This window comes from Mobula birostris, chromosome 21 (assembly GCF_030028105.1).
Source record: "Mobula birostris isolate sMobBir1 chromosome 21, sMobBir1.hap1, whole genome shotgun sequence".
NCBI classification, from domain to species: domain Eukaryota; kingdom Metazoa; phylum Chordata; class Chondrichthyes; order Myliobatiformes; family Myliobatidae; genus Mobula; species Mobula birostris.
This window is the reverse complement of record NC_092390.1, coordinates 1,583,833-1,611,651: the sequence shown is the minus strand read 5'-3', so window position 1 is coordinate 1,611,651 and position 27,819 is coordinate 1,583,833. Positions and strand designations below refer to the sequence as shown.

Here is a 27,819-nt window from a genome sequence, read left to right as displayed (position 1 = left end):
GATGCCTGAAATGTGCTGCCTGATGTTGTGGTAGAGGGAAATACATTAGAGATTTTTAAGAGACGTTTGGATAGACACATGGATGTGAGGAAGATGGAGGGATATGGACATTGTGTAGGTGGGAGGGATTAGTGTTTGGGGTTTTTTGATTTACTTTTTGGCTGGATCAGCACAGCATTGTGGGCTGAGTGGCCTGTTCCTGCGCTGTACTCTTTTGTGTTTCTATTTTGTTGAAACACAGGAGGCTGCTGCACCAGCAGAGGTAGATAATCACTTGGGGGATTTCAGTGTAATTAATGGACAGATCATCTCGAGTATAAAGTGAGGACAAAACGTACAGTATGCCCTTACCACAGGACCCAAGAAACTGCAGATGTTGGGATCTGAAGAAACATTTTGTCGGAGGACCTCAGCAGGTCGAGCAGCCTCTGTGGAGGCAAAGGGCTGGTCGACATTTAGGTTTGAGACATTGTTGCGCCCGAAACTTTGTTGGTCCCTTCATCTCCCCGGATGCTGCCTGATCTGCTAAGCTCCCCCTGCAGTTCGCTGGCTAACTTAGTGTGAGTCCGAACTGTCCTTAGTCCTTTAAACTCGCTACATCGGAAGACAACACCAGAATCTCCGCCTTCAGCGGTTAAGCATGACCGTGCAGAGGGAAAACTTTGACTGTCAGTTAACACGTTGATAACCATTAACAAAGCCAGTTGTTTTCTCGTGATGATTCTCACTCAGTTATCGGCTCTTTCGTAGGATACAGGGAGAAATATACAAATAGCTAGACATGGAAACAGAGCCTTGCCACAATTGAATTGCACTCAGAGCACGTCGCTTTCAATTTGCTCCCTTTCTAAATCCCGCGGCCAAATTCTGTCCTTCCCTTCCAGTGTAATACCTGTGTGCAGCCCGCTGCGCCCAGTCAAAGATCCACACTGCAGGCTGCTGCTCCATTACAGAACAGTTGATGGTGAATATGACTCTTAAAAATTCAATTCTTGCTTTATTTACAAACGCCTTGCTCTGCACCCTCATTACAGTTTCACCGAGGCAGTGTCTCAGTGAGGTACGAGTTTATTAAAGAACGCCAGTTACAACACTAATATTGTTCCAGGTAATGCTTTAATACCTTGCGAAGCTGTTAGAAACAGTATTGTTATTCATTGTACGCATTCTCCTCGCCGCTTTCACGCTTACGGTAATAACAAATCTACTGTCAGGGTCTGGTGAACCTACAGGCTACGCTTATAAAACGAAATAAGACATTACAGACATTAAAGAAAACTCTGCTGGAATTAACGAGTCTGAAACGTTCCTGTCCGTGGGGCTGGGGTGCAGCGAGGAACTGGCAGCTTGCCGCAGGTCCAAGGTGTGGGTCGGCTGCCTCTCGCTCGCCGAGGGGCTTCAGGTATCGGCGGAAGATTTGCCTCCTCCGCCCAACTTTCCGCCTTTTGAAGCCAACGCAGGGGCCACGTGGTGCCCTGACGAGGACGGCCGGCATCACATCACCAGCTGCCGGGGCTATATAAAGGGACGCCAGCTCCGGCGAAGTCTGTTTGCACCCCGCGGAACGCCCGCTGGCTCAAATCCGCCCATCGTTCGCCGGTCTCAGCTCGGATTCCCGCCTGCGCTGACTTTCCACCCAGCCCGTTCACAGGACTCCACTCGCAGCCTTCCTTGTAAACCGGTGATGGACAGAATAGACCCGCCTTGCAAGTTCAAGTCGCTGCTGCTCCCGCCGCGTCCGTGAATCCAACTCAAGTTCGCATGAGGTGGGTGTGTTCCAGTGACGGGGTACTATGGCGGAGGTAGGAGCCAGTCCGTGTAACTGGAGTTGCAACGGCTCCAACAGCGACGAGGTGCACTCCTATTCTGTGCAAGCGGCCGTCATCCTGACATCGGTGGTGTCGCTCATCATCCTCGCAACCATCTTCGGCAACGTGCTGGTTGTGATCGCCGTGTTCACCAGCCGAGGACTGCGGGCGCCCCAGAACCTCTTCCTCGTCTCCCTGGCGTCCGCCGACATCCTGGTGGCTACTTTGGTCATGCCCTTTTCTCTGGCCAAGGAGTTGATGGGCTGTTGGTACTTTGGCAGAGTCTGGTGCGAGATTTACCTGGCGCTAGACGTTCTATTCTGCACATCGTCCATCGTGCACCTGTGCGCCATCAGTTTGGACAGATACTGGTCCATCACACAGGCTATCGAGTACAACCTAAAGAGGACTCCTCGGAGGATCAAATGCATCATCGTCACGGTGTGGGTGATCGCCGCCGTCATCTCCTTCCCGCCGCTGATCTCCATCGGCAAGGAGACCGGTCTTCGGGAGAATCCCCAGTGTAAGATTAACGACGAGCAGTGGTACATCATCTCGTCTTGTATCGGCTCTTTCTTCGCCCCGTGCATCATCATGATCCTGGTATACGTGAGGATCTACCAGATCGCCAAATTGAGAACCAGGCATCCACCGGGCAAGAAGACCAACGGCGAGCTAGGCACCAAGCAGAACGGACCGCGCTCATCAGCATCGCCCGACGGGTTGCGGAACGGCGCCGGTAAAGCGTGCCAGGGCAAAGGCAATGGCTTGGAGCAGGAAGAGTCTTCATCCTCCGACCACCAGGATAATCACTGCGCGGCCAAGACCAAGGTAGAGCCCCGGGCCAAGGCCACCGGGGTGCTGCAGTCGGTGCAAGGCAAGGTGGTGAGCGGGCTGCAGCGGCCGGAAGACGGGGTAAGTCCCAAGGCGGCCCGCTGGAAGGGGCGCCACAACCGCGAGAAGAGGTTCACCTTCGTGCTGGCCGTGGTGATCGGGGTGTTCGTGGTCTGCTGGTTTCCTTTCTTCTTCACGTATTCCCTTACCGCCATCTGTTCCGAGAGCTGCGCTGTGCCTGAAACTCTGTTCAAATTCTTCTTCTGGTTCGGATACTGTAACAGCTCCCTGAACCCCGTCATCTACACTATCTTCAACCACGACTTCAGGAAGGCTTTTAAAAAAATCCTTTGCAGGACAAACAGAGCACAGAAAGTCTGAAGAGCGAAGACGAGCGTCCAGAGATTGTGGGTCTTTATGCATTTTCCTCCTTTTGTACATTTGTGAATGTGAGTGATTTCGGAATAAAGAGAATGCTGTGTTTTTTTTATCAAGATCTCTTTATCATGATCACTCGGAGACTGGCCCACAGGTCCGCGCTGAGCTTAAGGCAAGGGTCTCATATCGGATCCCAAACACACTGGCAACTATTTAACTGAAAAGTTCCCCTTTCTCTATTCTAAGCTCCAGAACCGGCGTCTTGCTATGTCCCATCTCAGAGCGTATGAAGAGTATGTCTGTTCGCCCTTGAACCTGCTGTGGGTTCAAACTGTACCGGACCAAAGCTAACGCGAGGAGATCTTTCACTGTCTACCTCGCGAACAAGACAAAATCTAACGCAGATCAATGCGTAAAATACCTCGTGACTTCAAAATGCACAAGTTATTCTCCCCTCTCAGTCGATCAAAACTTTATCCACTTAGTATTAGATTCTGACGAGGTCGGCTTTAATCTTGAGCAATGGTTGCCCCTCTCGCGCAGACCATGTGGCATTGCTTGTCAGAATCGAACACGCACAAGACCATAAGTTGTTGAAAAATCCATCTGCCTGTATGCTTATATTGTCATCGGTCAGGGCTTGGAGTCAATGGACAAAAGCAGCCTGTTCAACTTCACATCTTTAACTTGGTTGCACGCCCCGCACCAGCATTGTCGGTTGGCCATGTTAGGAGTTTGAGGACAAATATGATAGTGAGGCTGGTTTCGTGTGAGTCTTACAGGAGAAGAAGCGTTCAAGAACTGAAAACCAGAGCATCATTTTAAAATCCAGGTGTTCATTTTACAGGTGATAATGAGTAAACCGACCATCTGCTTTTTTAAGAACTCAAAAAATCAGTTTAATAAGTCAAATAGATTTTGTTACAAATGCTATGAAAGAAATGAATATGAAAATTGACAAGCTTTGAGTGAACAATGTTGCAAATTGAATTGCAGTGATTCAGATATTTACCATTTTTTCTATTTGGAATTGTTATTGCGACATGTGAATTAGAATGAAGTTCAGCTCTGCCTTTCTTTGACATTAACATTTTCTTTAGCATCTCTTACACACTGAAAGATAAGTTTGAACATTTGCAGGGCTGTTGATAGTATGAACAACAAGGTGAGGAATTAAGCCTTCGGTAACGTGAAGACAAAAGACGAGGAGGATCTTCAGGCCAACCAGGGTGGAGAAAGAGGAGATGTTGAGGATGCTGGGTATTAGAAGTGACCAATGATAGAGGCCTTGCCAGCCGCACTGAGATAACACAGATACACACTGGGGATAGAAGTTGGACCAGTTGGGGTGTGGGGATCTAATTTACCTGCCATCAGAGGGCAGCAGGTTTCCACTTGCCCATTAAAATGTTGACCTTAACAAGAAATCCATTCTATTAGTTCCAGATCTTTGATGTTGCATCCTTCAGTGGGAAGTTCAAATATGTGTGGGGCAAGTTTTTACACAGAAAGTGGTAGGTGCCAGGAATGCCAGGGGTAGTGGTAGAGGTGAATACAGTAGAAGCTCTCAACTATGTAGAGAATGCAGGAATGGTCTGGATGAGGCTGTTGAGAATATACTGGAATCAACAGGTAAAATGTGGATCACATGGCTACTGGGGAAAGTTATACCAAATGCTCTATAACTCCTTAATTGATAGACCTAAGGATTTAGAATAGTATTACAACTGTAAGATGTAAAGGAGGTAATAAAAAATGATTCGGTAAGGTAAGCATGGGTTTAAATATTATACAAGAATGGAGCTTTAGTTTGGAAGCAGTGAGTTTAATACTAGATACATGAGTTTAGACCACACACAAGGGAAGATTCCTGTTTATATTGCATTTCTTTGAGGTTGATCCAAGCTCTTCACTAGCAAATTGGTTGTATTATAGCCAATGATAGTCACTACTTATGAACAGCAAGTCTTGCTCAAGGAGGTGAATTACCTTTTTAATTTATCTGGTGTGATGGGAAATGAACGAGGAGAATGGAAAGATTTTCTACTGATCCTCAAGTAGACCCAGTGGAAATGTTGCAGACAATGTTCTAGGCTTAATATCTGAAGGGTAGCAAAGTTACAGTACTGAAGCCTGGAGCCTAAGTTCACAAAGATCAGAGGTAGGAAGCTGCTAAAACACAACTGGTCTGGTCTGGTCCATATTAGGTGCAACACTATCACCACTTACCAGAAAATAATTGGGAGTGTTAAAGGAACAATATGTCAGACTTGCAAATGAAGGATATTGGTGGCAATGCATTTGATTTGGCAATCTGTTGTGGGCCCATGTGGATGACTGATGGGGAAGTGGAAGGCCATAGGGTCCCAGGCTCAATGGCAGAAAAGGGAAGGCATGGCTGATGGCATTCTGAGTAACTGCATCTACTGTGAGGTTCCAAAGGCCTTTGCTTGTACATACCCATAATCTGGACTTGAGTCACTATTATGATGTTTGCAGATGGTACCAACATTGGTAGTATGACCAACAACATGGAATAATGCTGACAGAAATCAAGGGCTGGTTAAGTGGGCATATAAATGGCAAGCATAATTCATTCCAGAGGAATGTTTGGTGATACTCTGGGGAAGAGTGACAAAGTAATAGAAACTGCAGAGGCACACTCCCTGAGGGCAGCCAGATAGATAGACATTAAATCTGCTTTTATCAGATCTGAAAGGAGAGCAAATCCCCGAACTGTACAAAACAGGAAGTGACATCAGGAGAAGGATGTGTTTACTTCCGAGAAGGTGCAGTCAAATGTGTAAATGAAGATGTCTGGTTGGTGATACTGATTAATGAGGAGAGATTTGTTTGGCAATGACTCTTTTCTTAGGAACAAAGAGGGCTGAAGAGCATAATATTTATAGACAAAACAAGATCAATTACTGCAATGTAGGGTTACTGATAGGATGAGAGGATATTATACATGTCCAAAGAACAGTGGAAGTGGGAATTCACTCGGGGAGACCAGAAATGTTTACCACATTTACTTAGTTCAACACCCTGCAGAGATAACTGATGGTAGCTGGATCACAGGTAAAGTATACATGCCCCTTTTTTGATTCATTAGCTGAAGTGGCTGTTCATTGTAAACTTCAGTGGTTTTATGAGCTGTTGAAGTCAGATGTCAGAGGCCACAGATGAGAGATCAATTAGGCACCGAGATTTTCTTTTCGCTTAGAGATGGGGTTCACAGAAAGTTGAGACAATGCAGAAAGTCACTGAGCAGAAGAATAGTTTGCTTGGCAGGAAAGAGAAGCTTCTTGGAACCAGTTTTAACACAAAAGTTTATAGAGATATTTCACTTGAAGCCTGATGAGGTAAAGAGGCAAGAATGTTTACAGAGTAATAATTCTATCCATGCATCAAATACCCCTATTTGGAGCCCTGCTTTCAGGTGCATTATTCCATCTTATTCCATCTTATTCCAGGAACATATCTTGCCAAACTTTTATATGCAGATTGGCTTTTCATGGTTTTGCGATAATATTTATAAATACAAAATAGAATTGGTTTAGTTAATAGATATGTGCAAAAATGATATCACTATCTTTTACAATATTTACAGTGTGGTTTGTACCTCTAGCAGAAGTAACTGCCTATTCTGTTCTATATACACAAGTTATTCCTTCTTATCTGCCTAACGTGTGAGGTTTTAGTTTGCAGACTGTTGAATTATTTGTTTGTTGCTTTGTTTGTTAATTGAGTTAGTGAACAAATATGAAAGGACTGCGTGATGTATTCCTCAGCAGTTACGTTCTCCACAGAGCTCTCTGCCATGTCCCGTAACGGAGGCATATTGCGAAATAAAGAGAAGCTAGAAGCAAAGTGACCTTGGTATACTTGACTAATGAAGACCTTGTAAAGGTCATGTCACTGTGTAAAGTCACTAAAAGGAAGCTGTATAATAGAGTCATATCAAAGCTGCCAGCCTCTAAGAGTTTTTTTTCATTTACTTGGGGGACAAGTCTCTCCACAGTATTCTTCTGTTCCTGGATGTTATACCTGGAATGTTTTAATTGTAAACTAAGAACAGAGGACATACAATGCTTTGAAATCACAAATTTATTACAGCTATTAATCTGCAACCAGTATTAACCTGTGATTAAGCATTATCATAATGCAGGCCAATCTCATGCTGACAGGCATGAAGGTCCCAGTGCTTGTATGTATGCATGCTTTGACCATCGAATAAGGCCCTGTTGCCTTGTCTGCTGCTATTATGAGCCAGTTGTGGGGAAAATATGGGATTTATCTCTAATAAAAGTTTAAAAAACTGTTGGTTCTAGACATTTTTTCTCGCAAATTGTAGCTTGCTTCATTATGACATTGCCTTTTGCAATGAATGTTTACTGAATGACTTAACTGCTTGAATATCAGGTCAGGACTCAACGTGAGTAATGCATACACCAGATGGCTTTCCAAGGACCCAAGGAGGTAGGACAAATACATACCAACATATAAGAATCCCAAGCAATAAACAATCTGCTGGAGGAACTCAGCAAGTTGAGCAGCATCCATGGAGGAAAAGAATTCCTTTCTTCCCTGAAATGCTGTTTGACCTGCTGAATTCCTCCAGCAGATAGTTTGTTACTCCAGATTCCAGTATCTTCAGTCACCCATGTTTCCATTAGGATCCTAATTCATTCCAACTGGGTAAAACTGATAGGGATAGGTATTCGGGTTCCAAGCTTTTATTGTATTACCACTGCCTGCAATGGTGAGATCAGATTGTCTCCTTAATGACAAATGGGGAAATGCTTACTGGGTATCTTGAAGAAACATGGCTACAGAGATAAATTCTGCTGTGTGGGGTGTGGAATTTTCTCTTTTTTGGTGTGAGTGCAATCTATTGGGAGCATATGTCCGTCACACTCTCACAAGGATGTCTTTAAATTGACTGACCTAAACCGAAATCTAATTCATCACATGAAACTAACCAGTAAGTAAAAAAGCACAATTTTTCAAAATGAGGCATGTTAAAGAAAAATATTCTAAAGAAAATAATATTTTTCTATTTTTAAACCTTGGGATTTTTACATATTATTCTAAGGGAATGAAAATCAGAAGTGTTAACTTAAATTTTGTAACTAGAGAGCTTGTTTAGGAATAGCAAAGTTCTTGTATGCTCTTTAAAAACTTGGTTACAAAATTCATCAAAGCCTCATATTTTAAATGGTTTTTACAACAAAATGGCACTTAACTCCGTCCACTGATTCTGTTGATGAGTTGGAAGGAGCAATAGTGAGCATTCACTGGAAGAACAGAGTAGAAAATGTAGAGCCATCAACAAAGATTGGACACAATGCCACTTAATTAGGGATATCAATTAAGATTTGACAAGCAATTGTTAAAAATAATTAAGTTAGTGAAGAAAACTTTTTTGTTACCCAAAGCAAATGGATATTTCTCTATCTTGTAGGTTTGGACCAATGGCTTGTGAGGTATTCAGTCATGCTCTGAATGACTCATGCTGTTATTCGTGTAATATCAGGTTGTATTTGGAGTTAAAACAGAGGGCTGAGGGATTAATTTCTTTGTCAGTTTATATGTCACAAAATTGGGTTGGAAATATTTATCTTCTGGAGTGACTGTGACAAGTTAACCTTATTGTGGTCTATTTACTTGGCCAACATTCAATATTATAAATCATATGAAGCTTCTATTGTTAGTAGAGTCTTTGTTGTTCTGTTGTGCTAATCGCATAATCTTTCTGTCATTTATTTTGGTGCGAAGTTCCACAGTTACTGAAGAATGAAATCTGCTTGCTATGTTGCCACGCCATCTACTGATATACTCCAGTGCCTCTGCCTGAACCAATGATGGTACCTGTGTGTTTACTGGTGGTGGGGAAAATGTACAATTAGTGATTGAGAGCTTCCTTCTGTTGTTTACTCACTTGATCTGCTCACCCCAACTCCCTTATTTGATTCTGAGCTCCACCTTATTTTCCATAATCTGCAGCACTTTGTCACTATTTCCAGTTTCTGTCACTATTTCCGGTTTCTGTCACTATTTCCGGTTTCTGTCACTATTTCCACACTTCCTTCCTCCATTTGCTTTTTAACCCTTCTGTTTTGCCAGATCTTGCTGTCTCCCTTCTATCCACCTCTTTATACCCCTCTATCTTTCAGTGCTTTTGAAAGCTCTCAATCTGAAATATCAGATGTCCATTCCCCCCACCCCCATTGCCTGACCTATTGAGTTCTTCCAGCACTTTATTTGTTGCTCCAGACTCCAGGATCTGCACTCCCACATGTCTCCAGTGGATAAGAGGTTCTCTGTGGCTGAGGACTGTACACAAATTAGGAATAACTTGGAAAATTAGAACATTCTGTGGGATTTCTGTAGTTTGGGTCTGGAGCAGTTGAAGGAGTGAGTGTGAGGGAGCAGAGTTGCCAGGGATTGGAGTATATTCTACTCCTCAAGCTCACATTGTTTACATCAGGGCTTAAACATTCCCTGGTTCTGATGTGGAGTGGTACTGAAGAATAGAAGTATGGCTGCTGCCTACATGTAACAGAAAATGCACAACATACACCTGATTCACACTTTAATTTGCCTTCTAATCTCAGATGATTGGAGAATAAAATGGGATTAATTTGTTCCAAACATTTATTTGTAGTTAATTGGGATGGTGATGGTATCTGCAGATGTATGATTATAATTAATGATTACATCATAGGTTATAGTGCAGTCTGATTCATTGGAGGAAAGGTAGTTTATCTGTTGAAATTCTGGAAGGCCATTGATTTTTTGGGTTTGGTATAGGCTTGACTGAAGGGACTCTATGCAGGCCATGTGGAAGGACCGGGAGATGCCTTCCCAATAATCATTATACATGTTACAAGCACATATGTTATGCATGAATGTATATAATATGTAACTGTTTGAAGTGTCCTTCTCAAGTGATCCAATTTAAACACATCTGACTCTATGGTACAGGATGATGTCTACCCAAAACCAACTCTGTGTATACTGTCATCCTGAAGCATTACTGTTCCTGATCATACTTTTGGCTTTAAACTGTAGTAGTTTTGTGCTATCACTGTATAAGACTTTGACTACAAGCCTTTGGCTGGTTCTTAGGGAGAAAAATGGAAAACAGAACTGCAATCCTTTGGTTCCTTCCATTTTTAAAATAACAGTTGTGTCTCTTAACAAGATCTCCCCAAACACAGTATAAACAAAAACTGATTATATTTTGCAGAATAGTTGAAGGTTTTGTAATGTGTACAGAAGACACCAGAAGCAAGAGAATAAGTACTTCAATTAACAAGACGTGTGTCACTATTTCACATATGGTATCATTATTTTATATACATGACTTAAATGCTGATTAGGATTCTGTTCGTAAGAGATTCTGCAGTTGCTGGAAACCTTCAGCAACACAAACTAAGTGCTGCAGGAATTCAGCAGGTCAGGCAGCATCTATGGAGTTACTATCTGTGTATAATAAGCAGTTACTGCTCTGGGCTGAGTCCTGATGATGGGTCTCGGTTCGAAATGTTGACTGTTTATTCCTATAGGAGGACCCTGACCTGCTGAGTTCACCCAGTATTTTATGTGTGTTGGTGTTGTTACTGGATTTCAAAACGGCAGTGACGATGTAATTTGTTTGGATCTCAGGGTATTCATGTGATACCAGTTCAGCAGTGTCCTGTGTGTGTGTGTGTGTGTGTGTGTGTGTGTGTGTGTGTCTGTGTCTCTGTGTGTGTGTGTGCCTATGTGTATGTGAGTGTGTCTGTGTGTATATATGTGTGTGTGTGAGTGTGTCTCTGCGCACGTGTGTGTGTGTGTGTATGTGAGTGCGTCTGTGTGTATGTGTGTGTGTGTGTATGTGTGTTGGGGTTAGAGGGAAGAGTGTTCAGTTAGAGTTCAGGACTGATACTCTTGTACTGATTCAACAATTCCCTCACAAACAATAGCCATTTGTGAGGGATTACGTGACCAGCCCACCTGAAATTGAACAAATATAATAAATTAAAGCCTCCAGGAGAAGGGAAGAGATGAGAAAAGTGACTGAAGAATACTGCAAAGAAAAGAAAATGAGTCTTCAGACACTTTCATTCTGATGATAAACTTAGAGCCAGCCAGCACTTTGGTGGATGAACCATCCAACACTGATCAGAAGCTGCCAGGCAGTTGGTTACATTTTATTTAGCATTTATAATCAGTGCAATAGAACAGCATCTGCTTAAAGTACCTTGAATTTTGAAGTCAGTAAAATCTGAGTTTCTGAAGTGGAATCAAAAGAAACACAGAGATCATTATGCCATGTGTTAATTGCTACATACTTGGTAAAATTTCTGAATTTGTTCTAAGATATTTTAATATCGGAAGGGATATCTACCTGTTTAACAGGACAAATGTTTTTAAATGATATTATTTTTTACTTATTGTGATATGATACTTTTTTGTGTATTTAAATGCATTTATGCGCATTTGCCCTGAGGACTCAATAGTGATGGGCTTCACTTTTAGAGCATCACAGTCCGTCGATTATTTTGCTTCCACAGAGAAGTTGGGTAAGGAATAGCAGGACGTAATACAGAGATCACAAGATGTTGATGAATCCCAGTGTCAGGCTGGTGTGAGACTGGAATGAGTATCTGGAAGGGATAATGTTACCATTCTGTTATTGGCCTTTTTAAAGAACTAGCTCGGGACCGGAGAACATATTGAAATAAAATTCAGTAACCAGTAGCAGTGCTTCAAGCACCCAGTACAATGTGGCAAAATGTTCACGATCACTCTTCCAGTTTATGCCTAGTCAGTGATGAAGAGGGACCAGCTCATACTCAGTAAGATTTATTTACTTTTTATTATTTGCATAATTGGTATTTTTCACCTTGGTTGTTTGTCAGTCTTTAATATTTATATATCTTATTACAAATTCTATTGTACCTTATTTTCCTGTAAATATCCATAAGAAAATGAAAATGGTGACATATATGTACATTGATAATACATTTACTTTGATTTAGAGTAGACCGAGGAAGTGAGTTATCTGCTACGTCTGCCATGCTCTTAGTACTGTGTTGTTACTATGATTGGCCCAAGCTATAAAAATAAAGATTAGCTGTACTTGTCACATGTACACTAAAACATATGCTTCACTTGTGTCAAATCAGAGCAGCAAGCATAGTGCAGAGCAGTGAACAAGTGTCACTGAGTTTCCAGCATCAGCATGGCATCCTGATAACTCATGAACCCCAACCATATAACTCACGAACCCTAACCTTATAACTCACTAACCCTAACCATCTGTCTTACCAATTACATCCTTATAACTCACGAACCCTAACCATGTAACTCACTAACCCTAACCATCGGTCTTACCAATTACATCCTCATAACTCACTAACCCAAACCATCTGTCTTTGGAATGTGAGATGAAAAAGTAACACCAGGGGAAACTCATGCAGTCACAGGGAGAATAAACAAACACTTTGCATGCTGTTGTCTGGTATTACACTGACCGTTATGTGACTGTACTGATACTGTATGGCTATTTACCAATTACACTAACTGTTATGTGAATGTACTGATACTGTATGGCTATTTACCAATTACACTAACTGTTATGTGAATGTACTGATACTGTATGGCTATTTACCAATTACACTAACTGCTATGTGACTGTACTGATACTCTACAGCTATTTACCAATTACACTGAACGTTATGTGACTGTACCGATACTACGTCTATTTAACAATTACACTAACCATTATGTGACTGTACAGATACTGTACATCAGTTAACCAATTACACTAATGGCTATTGGGGAAGGGCAAAGTCTGAGGCTATAAGGCTAGAACTTGCGGGTGTGAATTGGGATGATGTTTTTGCAGGGAAATATACAATGGACATGTGGTCGATGTTTAGAGATCTCTTGCAGGATGTAAGGGATAAATTTGTCCCGGTGAGGAAGATAAAGAGTGGTCGGGTGAAGGAACCATAGGTGAAAAGTGAGGTGGAAAATCTAGTCATGTGGAAGAAGGCAGCATACATAAGGTTTAGGAAGCAAGGATCAGATGGGTATATTGAGGAATATAGGGAAGCAAGAAAGGAGCTTAAGAAGGGGCTGAGAAGAGCAAAAAGGGGGCATGAGAAGGCCCTGGCGAGTAGGGTAAAGGAAAACCCCAAGACATTCTTCAATTATGTGAAGAAAAAAAGGATGACAGGAGTGAAGGTAGGACCGATTAGAGATAAAGGTGGGAAGATGTGCCTGGAGGCTGTGGAAGTGAGCGAGGTCCTTAATGAATACTTCTCTTCAGTATTCACCAACGAGAGGGAACTTGATGATGGTGAGGACAATATGAGTGAGGTTGATGTTCTGGAGCATGTTGATATTAAGGGAGAGGAGGCGTTCGAGTTGTTAAAATACATTAGGATGGATAAGTCCCCGGGGCCTGACGGAATATTCCCCAGGGTGCTCCATGAGGCAAGGGAAGAGATTGCTGAGCCTCTGGCTAGGATCTTTATGTCCTCGTTGTCCACGGGAATGGTACCGGAGGATTGGAGGGAGGCGAATGTTGTCCCCTTGTTCAAAATAGTTAGTAAGAATAGTCCGGGTAATTATAGACCAGTGAGCCTTATGTCTGTGGTGGGAAAGCTGTTGGAAAAGATTCTTAGAGATAGGATCTATGGGCATTTAGAAAATCATGGTCTGATCAGGGACAGTCAGCATGGCTTTGTGAAGGGCAGATTGTGTCTAACAAGCCTGATAGAGTTCTTTGAGGAGGTGACCAGGCATTCAGATGAGGGTAGTGCAGTGGATGTGATCTATATGGATTTTAGTAAGGCATTTGACAAGGTTCCACACAGTAGGCTTATTCAGAAAGTTAGAAGGCATGGGATCCAGGGAAGTTTGGCCAGGTGGATTCAGAATTGGCTTGCCTGCAGAAGGCAGAGGGTGGTGGTGGAGGGAGTACATTCAGATTGGAGGATTGTGACTAGTGGTGTCCCACAAGGACTTGTTCTGGGACCTCTACTTTTCATGATTTTTATTAACGATCTGGATGTAGGGGTAGAAGGGTGGGTTGGCAAGTTTGCAGATGACACAAAGGTTGGTGGTGTTGTAGATAGTGTAGAGGATTGCCGAAGATTGCAGAGAGACATTGATAGGATACAGAAGTGGGCTGAGAAGTGGCAGATGGAGTTCAACCCAGAGAAGTGTGGGGTGGTACACTTTGGAAGGACAAACTCCAAGGCAGAGTACAAAGTAAATGGCAGGATACTTGGTAGTGTGGAGGAGCAGAGGGATATGGGGGTACATGTCCACAGATCCCTGAAAGTTGCCTCACAGGTGGATAGGGTAGTTAAGAAAGCTTATGGGGTGTTAGCTTTCATAAGTCGAGGGATAGAGTTTAAGAGTCGCAATGTAATGATGCAGCTCTATAAAACTCTGGTTAGGCCACACTTGGAGTACTGTGTCCAGTTCTGGTCGCCTCACTATAGGAAGGATATGGAAGCATTGGAAAGGGTACAGAGGAGATTTACCAGGATGCTGCCTGGTTTAGAGAGTATGCATTATGATCAGAGATTAAGGGAGCTAGGGCTTTACTCTTTGGAGAGAAGGAGGATGAGAGGAGACATGATAAAGGTGTACAAGATAATGAGAGGAATAGATAGAGTGGATAGCCAGCGCCTCTTCCCCAGGGCATCACTGCTCAATACAAGAGGACATGGCTTTAAGGTAAGGGGTGGGAAGTTCAAGGGGGATATTAGAGGAAGGTTTTTTACTCAGAGAGTGGCTGGTACGTGGATTGCACTGCCTGAGTCAGTAGTGGAGGCAGATACACTAGTGAAGTTTAAGAGACTACTAGACAGGTATATGGAGGAATTTAAGGTGGGAGCTTATATGGGAGGCAGGATTTGAGGGTTGGCACAACATTGTGGGCTGAAGGGCCTGTACTGTGCTGTACTATTCTATGTTCTGTGTGAATGTACCGATACTGCATGGCTATTTACCAGTTGCACTAAATGATATGAGACTGTAATGATACTGTATGGATATTTACCAATTACACTGACCACTATGTGACTGTACCCATACCGTATGGCTATTTCCCAATCACACTAACCGTTATGTGACTGTAACAATATTTTATGACTAAGTAACCATTACACTGACCGTTATGTTACTGTACTGGTACTGTATGGCTATTTACCAATTACACTAACTACTATGTGACTGTACTGTTACTGTATGGTTACTTACCAATTACAATAACCATTATATGACTGTACTGACACTGTATGGCTACTTGCTAATTACACTGACTGCTATGGGACTGTAACAATATTTTACGACTATGTAACCATTATACTTGCAGCTATGTTACTGTACCAATACTGTACAGCTATTTACCAATTACACTAATGGCTATGTGAATGTACCTGCGCTGTATGGCTATTTACCAATTATACTAACTACGATGTGACTGTACCATTACTGTATGGTTATTTACTAATTACAATAACTGTTATGTGACTGTACTGACACTGTATGGCTAGATAACAATTACACTAACCGTTATGTGACTGTACTGATACTGTACAGCTATTTACCGATTAAACTAACCGTTCTGTGACTTTACCGATACTGTTCAGCTATGTACCAATTACACAAACGGTTATATGTCTGTACTGATACTGTATGACTATTTACCAATTACATTAACTGCTTTGTTACTGTACTGATACTGTATGACTATTTACCAATTACACTGACCGCTATGTGACTGTACAGATACTGTACAGCTATTTACCAATTACACTAAGTTTCTTTCAGTTTTTTATTGTTAAAAGAATAAGGATAAATACCCTGTTATGTGACTGTACCAATACTGTATGGATATTTACCAATTACACTAACCACTATGTGACTGTACTGATATTGTACGGCTATTAGCAATTACACTAACCATTATGTGACTATACTGATACTGTATGGTGATATACTAATTACACTAATCTCTATTGGACTGTACTGATACTGTATAGCTACAAACCAATTACACAAAAAGTTATGTGACTGTGCCGATATTGTATAACTATTTACCAATTGCACTAACAGCTATGTGACTCTACCGATACTGTATGGCTATTTACCAATTACGTTCTCCACTATTTGACTGTACTGATGCTGTATGGCTATTTAGCAATTACACTAAACCAGGGGTCCCCAACCTTTTTTGCACCGCAGACTGTTTTATTATTGACAATATTCTTGCGGACTGGCCGACCTGGGGGTGTGGGGGTGGTAGGGTTGCCAACGGACAACAGTAGCAGTCGAGGAAATCCGCAGATGCTGGAATTTAAAGCAACACACATGAAAGTTGCTGGTGAACGCAGCAGGCCAGGCAGCATCTCTAGGAAGAGGTACAGTCGACATTTCAGGCCGAGACCCTTCTCATTCTCCTATCATTTCGGATCTCCCCCTCTCCCTCCTGCTTTCAAATCCCTTACTAGCTCTTCTTTCAGTTAGTCCTGACGAAGGGTCTCGGCCCAGAACGTCAACTGTACCTCTTCCCAGAGATGCTGCCTGGCCTGCTGCGTTCACCAGCAACTTTTAAGAGTAGCAGTCAAATATGTTGTGTTTACCCCGAGAAAGACTACCATGACCATGAAGCCTTGCATGGGCACCAGTGCGTATGCTTCACTTGAGCATGCCTGTACGTGCCGATTTTTTTTCTACAAATCGTTTTTGGCGATTCTGTTTGGGGGGCGGGGGGGTGTTAATCATGACCGGAATGTAGGTGATAAGTGATAATTTCGTTTCTGAAAGGGTTTATCTAACGAATTCAATATTAAACACAAGGCGCATATTTTCTAAGCATGAATATAGTGATGAGTCAATTATAAGTCACTCATAAGTCAATAGCATCATAACATTTTAAGTAACGTTTGGATATTAAACACACAGCACATATTTTCCCCGTATGAACATATAAAATCATTGCAACACACCAATATTGCTGAATCAGTGGGAGCCCTGGGTTTGTTTCCCTGCAACAAGACGGTGCCAGCGAGGGGTGATGGGAGACAGCAATACTCGAAGGGGGTTCCTTATGTCCAGTCTATTCCGTAAATTAGTTTTTGTTGCATTCATTGCAGAGATATATTGGAAATGGAAGCAACGTTTTCAGTGCTTTCGTGGCTATCTCAGGATATTTAGCCTTGACTTTGATCCAGAATGCCGGCAGAGATGTTATGTCAAACATACTTCTCAGCCCATCGTCATTTGCAAGCTTGAAGAGTTGATCTCCTTCCCGCGCTGATATGGATGATGCACGGGTAATGACCTCGCGTGTGTTCAAGCTCAACAGTGCATGACAGGGAATGACGAAAGGTGCAGCTGACTCCTATCGCCAAATCACATCGTTTCCTCGCGGCTCGGTAGCACATGCTTTGCGGCCCGGTACCAGTCCACAGCCCGGTGGTTGGGGACCGTTGCACTAAACGGTATGAGACTGTAATGACACTGTATGGATACTTACCAATTACACTGACTGCTATGTGACTGTACTGATACGGTATGGCTATTTCCCAATTACACTAACCGTTATGTGACTGTAACAATATTTTACGACTACGTAACCATTATACTGACCGCTATGTTACTGTACCGATACTGTATGGCTATTTACCAATTGCACTCACCGCTATGTGAATGTACCTATAGTGTATGGCTATTTACCAATTATACTAACTACTATGTGACTGTACTGTTACTGTACAGTTATTTACTAATTACAATAACTGTTATGTGAATGTACCGATACTGTACAACTATTTACCAGTTACACTGACCGATATGTGACTGTACCGATACCATACCAGAATGGCAGGCAGTGACTAGTGGGGTACCACAAGGCTCAGTGCTGGGACCCCAGTTGTTTACAATATATATTAATGACTTAGACGAGGGAATTAAGTGGAGCAAGCTTGTGAATGGCACGAAGCTGGGTGGCAGTGTTAGTTGTGAGGAGGATGCTAACAGGATGCAGGGTGACTTGGTTAGGTTAGGTGAGTGGGCAAATTCATGGCAGATGGAATTTAATGTGGATAAATGTGAGGTTATGCACTTTGGTGGCAAGAACAGGAAAACAGATTATTATCTGAATGGTGGCTGATTAGGAAAAGGGGAGGTGCAACGAGACCTGGGTGTCATTGTACACCAGTCATTGAAAGTGGGCATGCAGGTACAGCAGGCAGTGAAAAAGACGAATGGTATGCTGGCATTTATAGCAAGAGGATTTGAGTACAGGAGCAGGGAGGTACTACTGCAGTTGTACAAGGCCTTGGTGAGACCACACCTGGAGTATTGTGTACAGTTTTGGTCCCCTAATCTGAGGAAAGACATTCTGCCATAGAGGGAGTACAAAGAAGGTTCACCAGATTGATTCCTGGGATGGCAGGACTTTCATATGAAGAAAGACTGGATCGACTAGGCTTATACTTGCTGGAGTTTAGAAGATTGAGCGGGAATCTTATTGAAATGCATAAAATTCTAAAGGGATTGAACAGGCTAGATGCAGGAAGATTGTTCCCGATGTTGGGGAAGACCAGAACGAGGGGTCACAGTTTGAGGATAAAGGGGAAGCCTTTTAGGACTGAGTTGAGGAAAAACTTCTTCACACAGAGAGTGGTGAATCTGTGGAATTCTCTGCCACAGGAAACAGTTGAGGCCAGTTCATTGGCTATATTTAAGAGGGAGTTAGATATGGCCCTTGTGGCTAAAGGGATCAGGGGGTATGGAGGGAAGGCTGGTACAGGATTCTGAGTTGGATGATCAGCCATGATCATACTGAATGGCGGTGCAGGTTCGAAGGGCCGAATGGCCTACTCCTGCACCTATTTTCTATGTTTCTATGTTTCTATACGGCTATTTACCACTTACACTATCCGCTATGTGACTGTACCGATACTGTACGGCTATTTACCAGTTACACTAACTGTTATGTGACTGCACTGATAGTGTATGGCTATTTACCAGTTACACTAACCGTTATGTGACTGCACTGATAGTGTATGGCTACTTACCAATTACACTGACCGTTATGTGACTGCACAGATACTGTACAGTTATTTACCAATTACACTGATCGTTATGTGACTGCACAGATACTGTATGACTATTTACCAATTACACTGACCGTTATGCCTCCCAGGTGCCAAGGTCAGGGATGTTTCAGATCGCGTGCAAGATGTCCTGCAGTGGGAGGGAGAACAGTCAGAGGTTGTGGTACATATTGGTACCAATGATATAGGTAGAAAAGGGGAACATGTCCTGAAAAAAGAGTGCAAGGAGTTCGGAAGGAAGTTGAGAAGCAGGGCCGCAAAGGTAGTAATCTCCAGATTACTGCCTGTGCCACGTGACAGTGAGAATGGGAATAGAATGAGGTGGAAGATGAATGCGTGGCTGAGGGATTGGAGCAGGGGGCCGGGATTCAGATTTTTGGATCATTGGGACCTCTTTTGGGGCAGGTGTGACCTGTACAAAAAGGACGGGTTGCACTTGAATCCCAGGGGTCCAATATCCTGGCGAGGTGGTTTGCTAAGGCTACTGGGGAGAGTTTAAACTAGAATTGTTGGGGGGTGGGAAACGAGCTGAAGAGATTGGGCTTCCCCAGCGGCTGGCTCAGAAAGCTAGGAGACAGTGTGTGAGGGAGGAGAGGCAGGTTGTAGAGAAGGGACGGGCTCAGACCGAACTTTTGAGATATGTCTATTTTAACTCAAGGAGTGTTGTGAACAAAGTTGTTGAGCTTAGAGTGTGGATCAGTACTTGGAGATATGATGTGGTGGCCATTACAGAGACTTGGATGGCTCAGGGACAGGAACAGTTACTTCAAGTGCCGGGTTTTAGATGTTTCAGAAAGGACAGGGAGGGAGGCAAAAGAAGTGGGGGCGTGGCACTGTTGATCAGAGATAGTGTCACAGCTGCAGAAAAGGTGGATGTCATGGAGGGATTGTCTACGGAGTTTCTGTGGGTGGAGGTTGGGAACAGGAAGTGGTCAATAACTTTACTGGGTATTTTTCATAGGCCGCCCAATAGTAACAGTGATATTGAGGTGCAGATAAGGAAACAGATTCTGGAAAGGTGTAATGATAACAGAGTTGTCGTGATGGGAGATTTTGATTTCCCAAATGTCAATTGGCATCTCCCTAGAGCAAGGGGTTTAGATGGGGTGGAGTTTGTTAGGTGCGGGTTGAAAGATATGACATTGTAGCCATCACCGAGTCATGGCTAAATGATGGATGTGTTTGGGAGCTGAATATCCAAGGATACACAGTGTATAGGAAAGATAGGAAGGTAGGTAAAGGGGGTGGTGTGGCCCTGATGGTAAGTAATGATATCAAATCAATAGAAAGAAGGGACATAGGATCAGAAGAGGTAGAATCCTTATGGGTAGAATTAAGAAATGGCAAGGGTAAAATGACACTAACAGCAGTTATATACAGACCTCCAAACAGCAGCCAGGATATGGACTACAAGTTGCAGCTGGAAATAGAAAAAGTGTGTCACAAGGAAAATGTCAAGATAATTATGGGGGATTTTAATATGAAAGTGGATTGGGAAAGTCAGGAAGGTAATGGATCTCAGGAGAGGGAGTTTGTAGAATGCCTACGGGATGGCTTTTTGGAGCAGCTTGTCCAGAAGCCCACCAGGGGATCGGCTGTTTTGGATTAGGTGCTTTGTAATGAATCTGAGGCGATTAGGGAGCTGGAGGTAAAGGACCCCCTTGGAAGTAGTGATCATAATATAATTGAGTTCAGTTTCAAATTTGAAAAGGAGAAGCTGGTATCACGTGTATCGATATATCAGTGGAACAGGGGAAATTATATTGGTATGAGAGAGGAACTGGCCCAAGATGATTGGAAAAGTAAGCTAAATGGAGGGACGGCAGAGCAGAATTGGATGAAATTCCTACAAGACATAAGGAAAATGCAAGAAAAATATATTCCAAGAGAAAAGAAAATCATGAATGGAAAAATGGCACAAATGTGGCCAACGAGAGAGGTTATGGCAAAAATAAAAGCAAAAGAAACGGCGTACAAGGAAGCAAAAATTAGTGGGAAGAATGAGGACTGGAAGACTTTTAAAAACTTACAGAAGGAAACTAAGAAAGTCATTAGGAAAGAAAAGATGAATTATGAAAGGAAGTTGGCGATTAACATAAAAAAAAGGATACGTTTTTTTAAAATATATGACGTTTTTTTAAAATACATGAAGGGTAAAAGAGTGACAAGGGTAGATACGGGACCGATTGAAAATGATGCTGGAGAAATTATAATGGATAACAAAGAGATGACGGAGGAACTGAATGAGTATTTTGCATCAGTCTTCACAGTGGAAGACATGAGCAATATACCTGATAGTCAGAGGTATCAGGGAATAGAATTAGGTACAGTCAAGATTACTAGAGAGAAAGTGCTTGGGAAGCTAAGTGGACTAAGAATAGATAAGTCTCCCAGTCCGGATGAGGTGCACCCAAGGGTTCTGAAGGAGGTGGCTTTGGAGATTGTGGAAGCATTGGAAATGATCTTCCAGGAATCAATAGACTCTGGCATGGTTCTGGAGGACTGGAAGGTCACAAATGTAGTTCTGCTATTTAAGAAAGGAAGGAGGTGGCAAAAAGAAAATTACAGACCTATTAGTCTGACATCGGTAGTTGGAAAGATATTGGAGTCAATCCTCAAGGATGAGGTTATGAAATACCTCGAGGTGCATGACAAGATAGGCCGAAGCCAGCATGGTTTCATGAAGGGAAGATCCTGCCTCACCAACCTATTGGAATTTTTTGAGGAATAAGATTGACAAGGGAGAGGCTGTGGATGTTGTGTATTTGGATTTTCAAAAGGCCTTCGATAAGGTGCCGCATATGAGGCTGCTTAATAAGATGAGAGCCCATGGAATTATAGGAAAGATATTGAAATGGGTGGAGCATTGGCTGATAGGCAGAAAGCAAAGGGTGGGAATAAAGGGATCCTATTCTGATTGGTTGCCGGATATTAGTGGTGTTCTGCAGGGGTTGATGTTGGGGCCGCTTCTTTTTACGATGTATATCGATGATTTGGATTATGGATTAAATGGTTTTGTGGCTAAGTTTGCGGATGACACCAAGATAGGTGGAGGAGCAGGAAATGTTGAAGAAACGGAAAGGTTGCAGAGAGACTTAGTCAGTTTGGGAGAGTGGGCAAAGAAATGGCAGATGAGATACAATGTTGACAAATGTGCGGTTGTACATTTTGGAGGAAGAAATAATAGAACATAGAACATAGAATAGTACAGCACAGTACAGGCCCTTTGGCCCACAATGTTGTGCCGACCCTCAAACATGCCCCCCATATAAGCCCCCACCTTAGATTCCTCCATATACTTGTCTAGTAGTCTCTTAAACTTCACTAGTGTATCTGCCTCCACCACTGACTCAGGCAGTGCATTCCACGCACCAACCCCTCTCTGAGTAAAAAAACCCTCCTCTAATATCCCCCTTGAACTTCCTACCCCTTACCTTAAAGCCACGTCCTCTTGTATTGAGCAGTGATGCCCTGGGGAAGAGGCGCTGGCTATCCACTCTATCTATTCCTCTTATTATCTTGTACACGTCTATCATGTCTCCTCTCATCCTCCTTCTCTCCAAAGAGTAAAGCCCTAGCTCCCTTAATCTCTGATCATAATGCATACTTTCTAAACCAGGCAGCATCCTGGTAAATCGGGCAGATTATTGGTGAATGCAGCAGGCCAGGCAGCATCTCTAGGAAGAGGTACAGTCGACGTTTCGAAGGGTCTCGGCCTGAAATGTCGACTGTACCTCTTCCTAGAGATGCTGCCTGGCCTGCTGCGTTCACCAGCAACTTTGATGTGTGTTGCTTGAATCTCCAGCATCTGCAGAATTCCTGTTGTCGGGCAGATTATTATTTAGATGGGGAGAAAATTCAAAAATTGGAAGTGCAAAGGGACTTAGGGGTCCTTGTGCAGGATACCCTAAAGGTTAACCACCAAGTTGGATCAGCGGTAAGGAAAGCGAATGCTATGTTGGCATTCATTTCAAGAGGAATAGTGTATAAGAGTAAGGAGGTGTTGATGAGGCTCTATGGGGCATTAGTGAGACCTCATTTGGAATACTGTGTGCAGTTTTGGGCCCCCTATCTTAGAAAGTATGTACTGATGTTGGAGAGAGTTCAGAGAAGATTTATGAGGATGATTCCTGGAATGCAGGGGCTAACATATGAGGAGCGTTTGTCGGCTCTTGGATTGTATTCATTACAGTATAGAAGAATGAGAAGGAATCTGATAGAAACGTTTCGAATGTTGAAAGGGTTGGACAGAGTAGATGTGGAAAGGTTGTTTCCCTTGGTGGGTGAGTCCAGGACAAGAGGCCATAGTCTTAGAATTAGAGGGTACCCAGTTAAAACAGAGATGAGGAGAAATTTTTTTAGCCAGAGGGTCGTGGATTTATGGAATTCGTTGCCACATACAGCTGTGGAGGCCCGATCATTGAGGGTGTTTAAGGAGGAGATTGACAGGTATCTAATTGGTCAGGGTATCAAGGGATATGGGGAAAAAACCAGAAACTGGAACTAGATGGGTGAATTGTTTAGCTCATGGGGGAGCTGCGGAGCAGACTCGATGGGCTGAATGGCCTACTTCTGCTCCTTTGTCTTGTGAACTTGTGTTCAGGAAGGTTCCTTGACACAATATGTAGATAAGTCTACAAGAGGAGAGGCTGTACTTGATTTTGTATTGGGAATTGAACCTGGTCAGTTGTCAGATCTCTCAGTGGGGAGAGCATTTTGGAGATAGTGATCATAATTCTATCTCCTTTACAATAGCATTGGTGAGAGATAGGAACAGACAAGTTAGAAAAGCATTTAATTGGAGTAAGGGGAATTATGATGCAATCAGGAAGGAAATTGGAAGCTTAAATTGGAAACAGATTTTCTCAGGGAAAACTACGGAAGAAATGTAGCAAATGTTCAGGGGATATTTGTGTGGAGTTCTGCATAGGTACGTTCCAATGAGACAGGGAAGTTTTGGTAGGGTACAGGAACCGTGGTGTACAAAGGCTGTAATAAATCTAGTCAAGAAAAAAAGAAAAGCTTACAAAAGGGTCAGAGAGCTAGGTAATGTTAGAGATCTAGAAGATTATAAGGCTAACAGGAAGGATCTTAAGAAGGAAATTAGGAGAGACAGAAGGGGCCATGAGGATGCATTGGCAGGCAGGATTAAGAAAACCCCAAGGCATTCTACAAGTATGTGAAAAGCAAGAGGATAAGATGTGAAAGAATAGGACCTATCAAGTGTGACAGTGGGAAAGTATGTATGGAACCGGAGGAAATAGCAGAGGTACTTAATGAATACTTAACTTCAGTATTCACTATAGAAAAGGATCTTGGTGACAGTAGTGATGATTTGCAGCAGACCGAAAAGCTTCAGCATGTAAATATTAAGAAAGAGGATGTGCTGGAGCTTTTGGAAAGCATCAAGTTGGATAAGTCGCCGGGACCGGATGAGATGTACCCCAGGCTACTGTGGGAGGTGAGGGAGAAGATTGCTGAGCCTCTGGCGATGATCTTTGAATCATCAATGGGGACAGGAGAGGTTCCAGAGGATTGGAGGGTTGCAAATGTTGTTCCTTTATTCAAGAAAGGGAGTAGAGATAGTCCAGGAAATTATAGACCAGTGAGTCTTACTGCAGTAGTTGGTTAGTTGATGGAGAAGATCCAGAGAGGCAGGATTTATGAACATTTGGAGAGGTATAATGAGATTAGGAATAGTCAGCATGGCTTTGTCAAGGGCAGGTCATGCCTTACGAGCCTGATTGAATTTTTTGAGGATGTGACTAAACACATTGATGAAGGAAGAGCAGTAGATGTAGTGTATATGGATTTCAGCAAGGAACTTGATAGGGTACCCCATGCAAGGCTTATTGAGAAAGTAAAGAGGCATGGGATTCAAGGGGACATTGCTTTGTGGATCCAGAACTGGCTTGCCCACAGAAGGCAAAGAGTGGATATAGACAGGTCATATTCTGCATGGAGGTCAGTGACCAGTGGTGTGCCTCAGGGATCTGTTCTGGGGCCCCTATTGTTTGTGATTTCTATAAATGACCTGGATGAGGAAGTAGAGGGATGGGTTAATAAGTTTGCTGATGACACGAAGGTTGGAGGTGTTGTGGATAGTGTGGAGGGCTGTTGGAGGTTACAGTGGGACATTGATAGGATGCAAAATTGGGCTGAGAAGTGGCAGATGGAGTTCAACCCAGATAAGTGTGAGGTGGTTCATTTTTGTAGGTCAAATATGATGGCAGAATATAGTATTAATGGTAAGACTCTTGACAGTGTGGAGGATCAGAGGGATCTTGGGGTCTGAGTCCATAGGACGCTCAAAGCAGCTGTGAGGTTGACTTTGTGGTTACGAAGGCGTCTGGTGTATTGGCCTTTGTCAATTGTGGAATTGAATTTAGGAGCCGAGAGGTAATGTTGCAGCTATATAGGACCCTGGTCAGATCCCACTTGGAGTACTGTGCTTAGTTCTGGTCGCCTCGCTACAGGAAGGATGTGGAAGCTATAGAAAGGGTGCAGAGGAGATTTACAAGGATGTTGCCTGGATTGGGGAGCATGCCTTATGAAGACAGGTTGAGTGAACTTGGCCTTTTCTCCTTGGAGCAACAGAGAATGAGAGGTGACCTGATAGATGTGTATAAGATGATGAGAGACATTGATCATATGGATAGTCAGAGGCTTTTTCCCAGGCCTGAAATGGTTGCCACAAGAGGACACAGGTTTAAGGTGCTGGGGAGCAGGTACAGAGGAGATGTCAGGGGTAAGTTTTTCACTCAGAGAGTGGTGAGTGCATGGAATGGGCTGCCGGCAACGGTGGTGGAGGTGGGCATGATAGAGTCTTTTAAGAGACTTTTGGATAGGTACATGGAGCTTAGAAAGATAGAGGGCTATGGGTAAGACTAGTAATTTCTAAGGTAGGGACATGTTCGGCACAACTTTGTGGGCTGAAGGGCCTGTATTGTGCTGTAGGTTTTCTATGTTCTGTGTTCTGGGACGTCCTCTGTAGTAGTTGTAGGAGTTGACTCTGGCACTGCAGGAAGTGGTTCTGACAGCTGTGGACATATTTTTTTCTGGATGTGTAGGCAGCCTGAACAGTGTGTTGTAAGCTATTTGATCTGCTGATCTATCACCAGTCAAAACTTTGAGCCTACATTTTCATTTTGCTACACCTAGATGGCCGGCATGTAGCTCCTCCAGTATGTTAGCTCTCAGCTTGGCTGGTACATCAATTCCCAATCCGCACATAAGGGAATTCTCGCCAAGGGCATTTTCATCCCGGCGCTGGTAAAAATGGTGGAACCAGAGTTTCTGCTGCACATTTTTGTTGCCATGTAAACCTGAGATAGTGTGGGGTCTTTTCTGGTTTCCCTTTGGAACGTCTCTGCTGTAATAGGGAGACTATCAATTTGCATTAAGCAGAATACATCGAGGTGTGTAGTTTTTAGTAAAGTTTTTACGTATTTTCTTTTCCAAGGGTAACTGGGACATTCCACTGGGTTTTCTATGATTAGTTGCCCCTTTGAATTTGATCTTGTAGTTTTATCCTCCAGGATGCAGAGTCCATCTCCAAACCAGATTCAAGGTCTCCCTGTCAATCTGTGCATATTTTTTCTCTGCAGTGGTAAGGGGATGTGAAGCAAAGGCAATTGGGTTTTCACTTCCATCACTCAAAACATGTGACATGCATGCAAGTTATCACAGGTAAGCTTCACTGGACGATGTGGATCATAAGGTGTGGTATTATCTGACATCACCATTCTCTTAACCATTTTGAAAGGCACCTCAGACTACTTTGTCCATTGCCTTTTCTTCCTGATCTGTAGTAATGAGTTCAAGGGGTGGAGCACTGTAGCCGGATTGGGCAGGAACCTGTTATAGTAATTAACAAATCCTTAAACTGTGACATGTGCTTTGACCTTAGAACATCCACCACTGCTTGAATTTTCTCAGCTCACTTGTGTAATACTTGTGAGTTGATGGTGTGACCAGAGTGAGTGATACTTGGTTTGTAGAATTCACACTTACATTGTGCTCTGAGCCCATAATCTTCTAATCACAAACAAGAGAAAATCTGCAGATTCGAGCAACGCGCACAAAATGCTGGAGGAACTCAGCAGGCCAGGCAGCATCTATGGAAAGGAGTACAGTCGATGTTTCTGGCCGAGACTGGAGAAAAAAAGCTGAGGAATAGATTTGAAAGGTGAGGGAAGGGGAAAGAGAAACACAAGGTGATAGTTGAAACCTGGAGGGGGAGGAGTGAAGTGATGAGCTGTGAAATTGATTGGTGAAAAGGACAGAAGACCATGAAACACAGGAAAAAGGGGAGAGGAGCATAAGAGGGAGGCTATGGGCAGGCAAGGAGATAAGGTAAGAGAGGGAAAAGGGGGTGGGAGATGGTGAAGGTGGGGTGGTGGAGGATATTACCGGAAATTTGAGAAATCGCTGTTCATGCCACCAGGTTGCAGGCTACCCAGATGGAATATAGGATGTTGTTCCTCCAGCCTAAGTGTGGCCTCATCAGAACAGTGATGCAGCATGTTGTGTCCTTGAGCAAGGCACTTAACCACACTTTGCTCCTGCACGTTTATAGCGCAGCAGCAGCGGTTAGTGCAGTATGGACAGGACAAGACAGTGGAGGAGGCTATGGATGGACATACTGGAATGGAAACAGGAAG

The 27,819-nt window shown here is 43.2% G+C and overlaps 1 protein-coding gene across 1 annotated transcript; it reads left to right on the top strand.

Moving 5' to 3' along the window:
* Window positions 1-1,564: 1,564 nt before the first annotated feature.
* Window positions 1,565-3,946, top strand: adra2a (adrenoceptor alpha 2A). The gene has a single exon (XM_072239672.1). It carries the CDS (start codon window positions 1,794-1,796, stop codon window positions 3,021-3,023), a length of 1,230 nt encoding a protein of 409 aa, XP_072095773.1. The 5' UTR covers window positions 1,565-1,793; the 3' UTR covers window positions 3,024-3,946.
* Window positions 3,947-27,819: the final 23,873 nt, after the last annotated feature.

What these genes read in the sequence shown, in the direction of transcription:
- adra2a (XM_072239672.1), top strand. Translation starts at nt 1,794, where the DNA reads ATGGCGGAGGTAGGAGCCAGTCCGTGTAACTGGAGTTGCAACGGCTCC.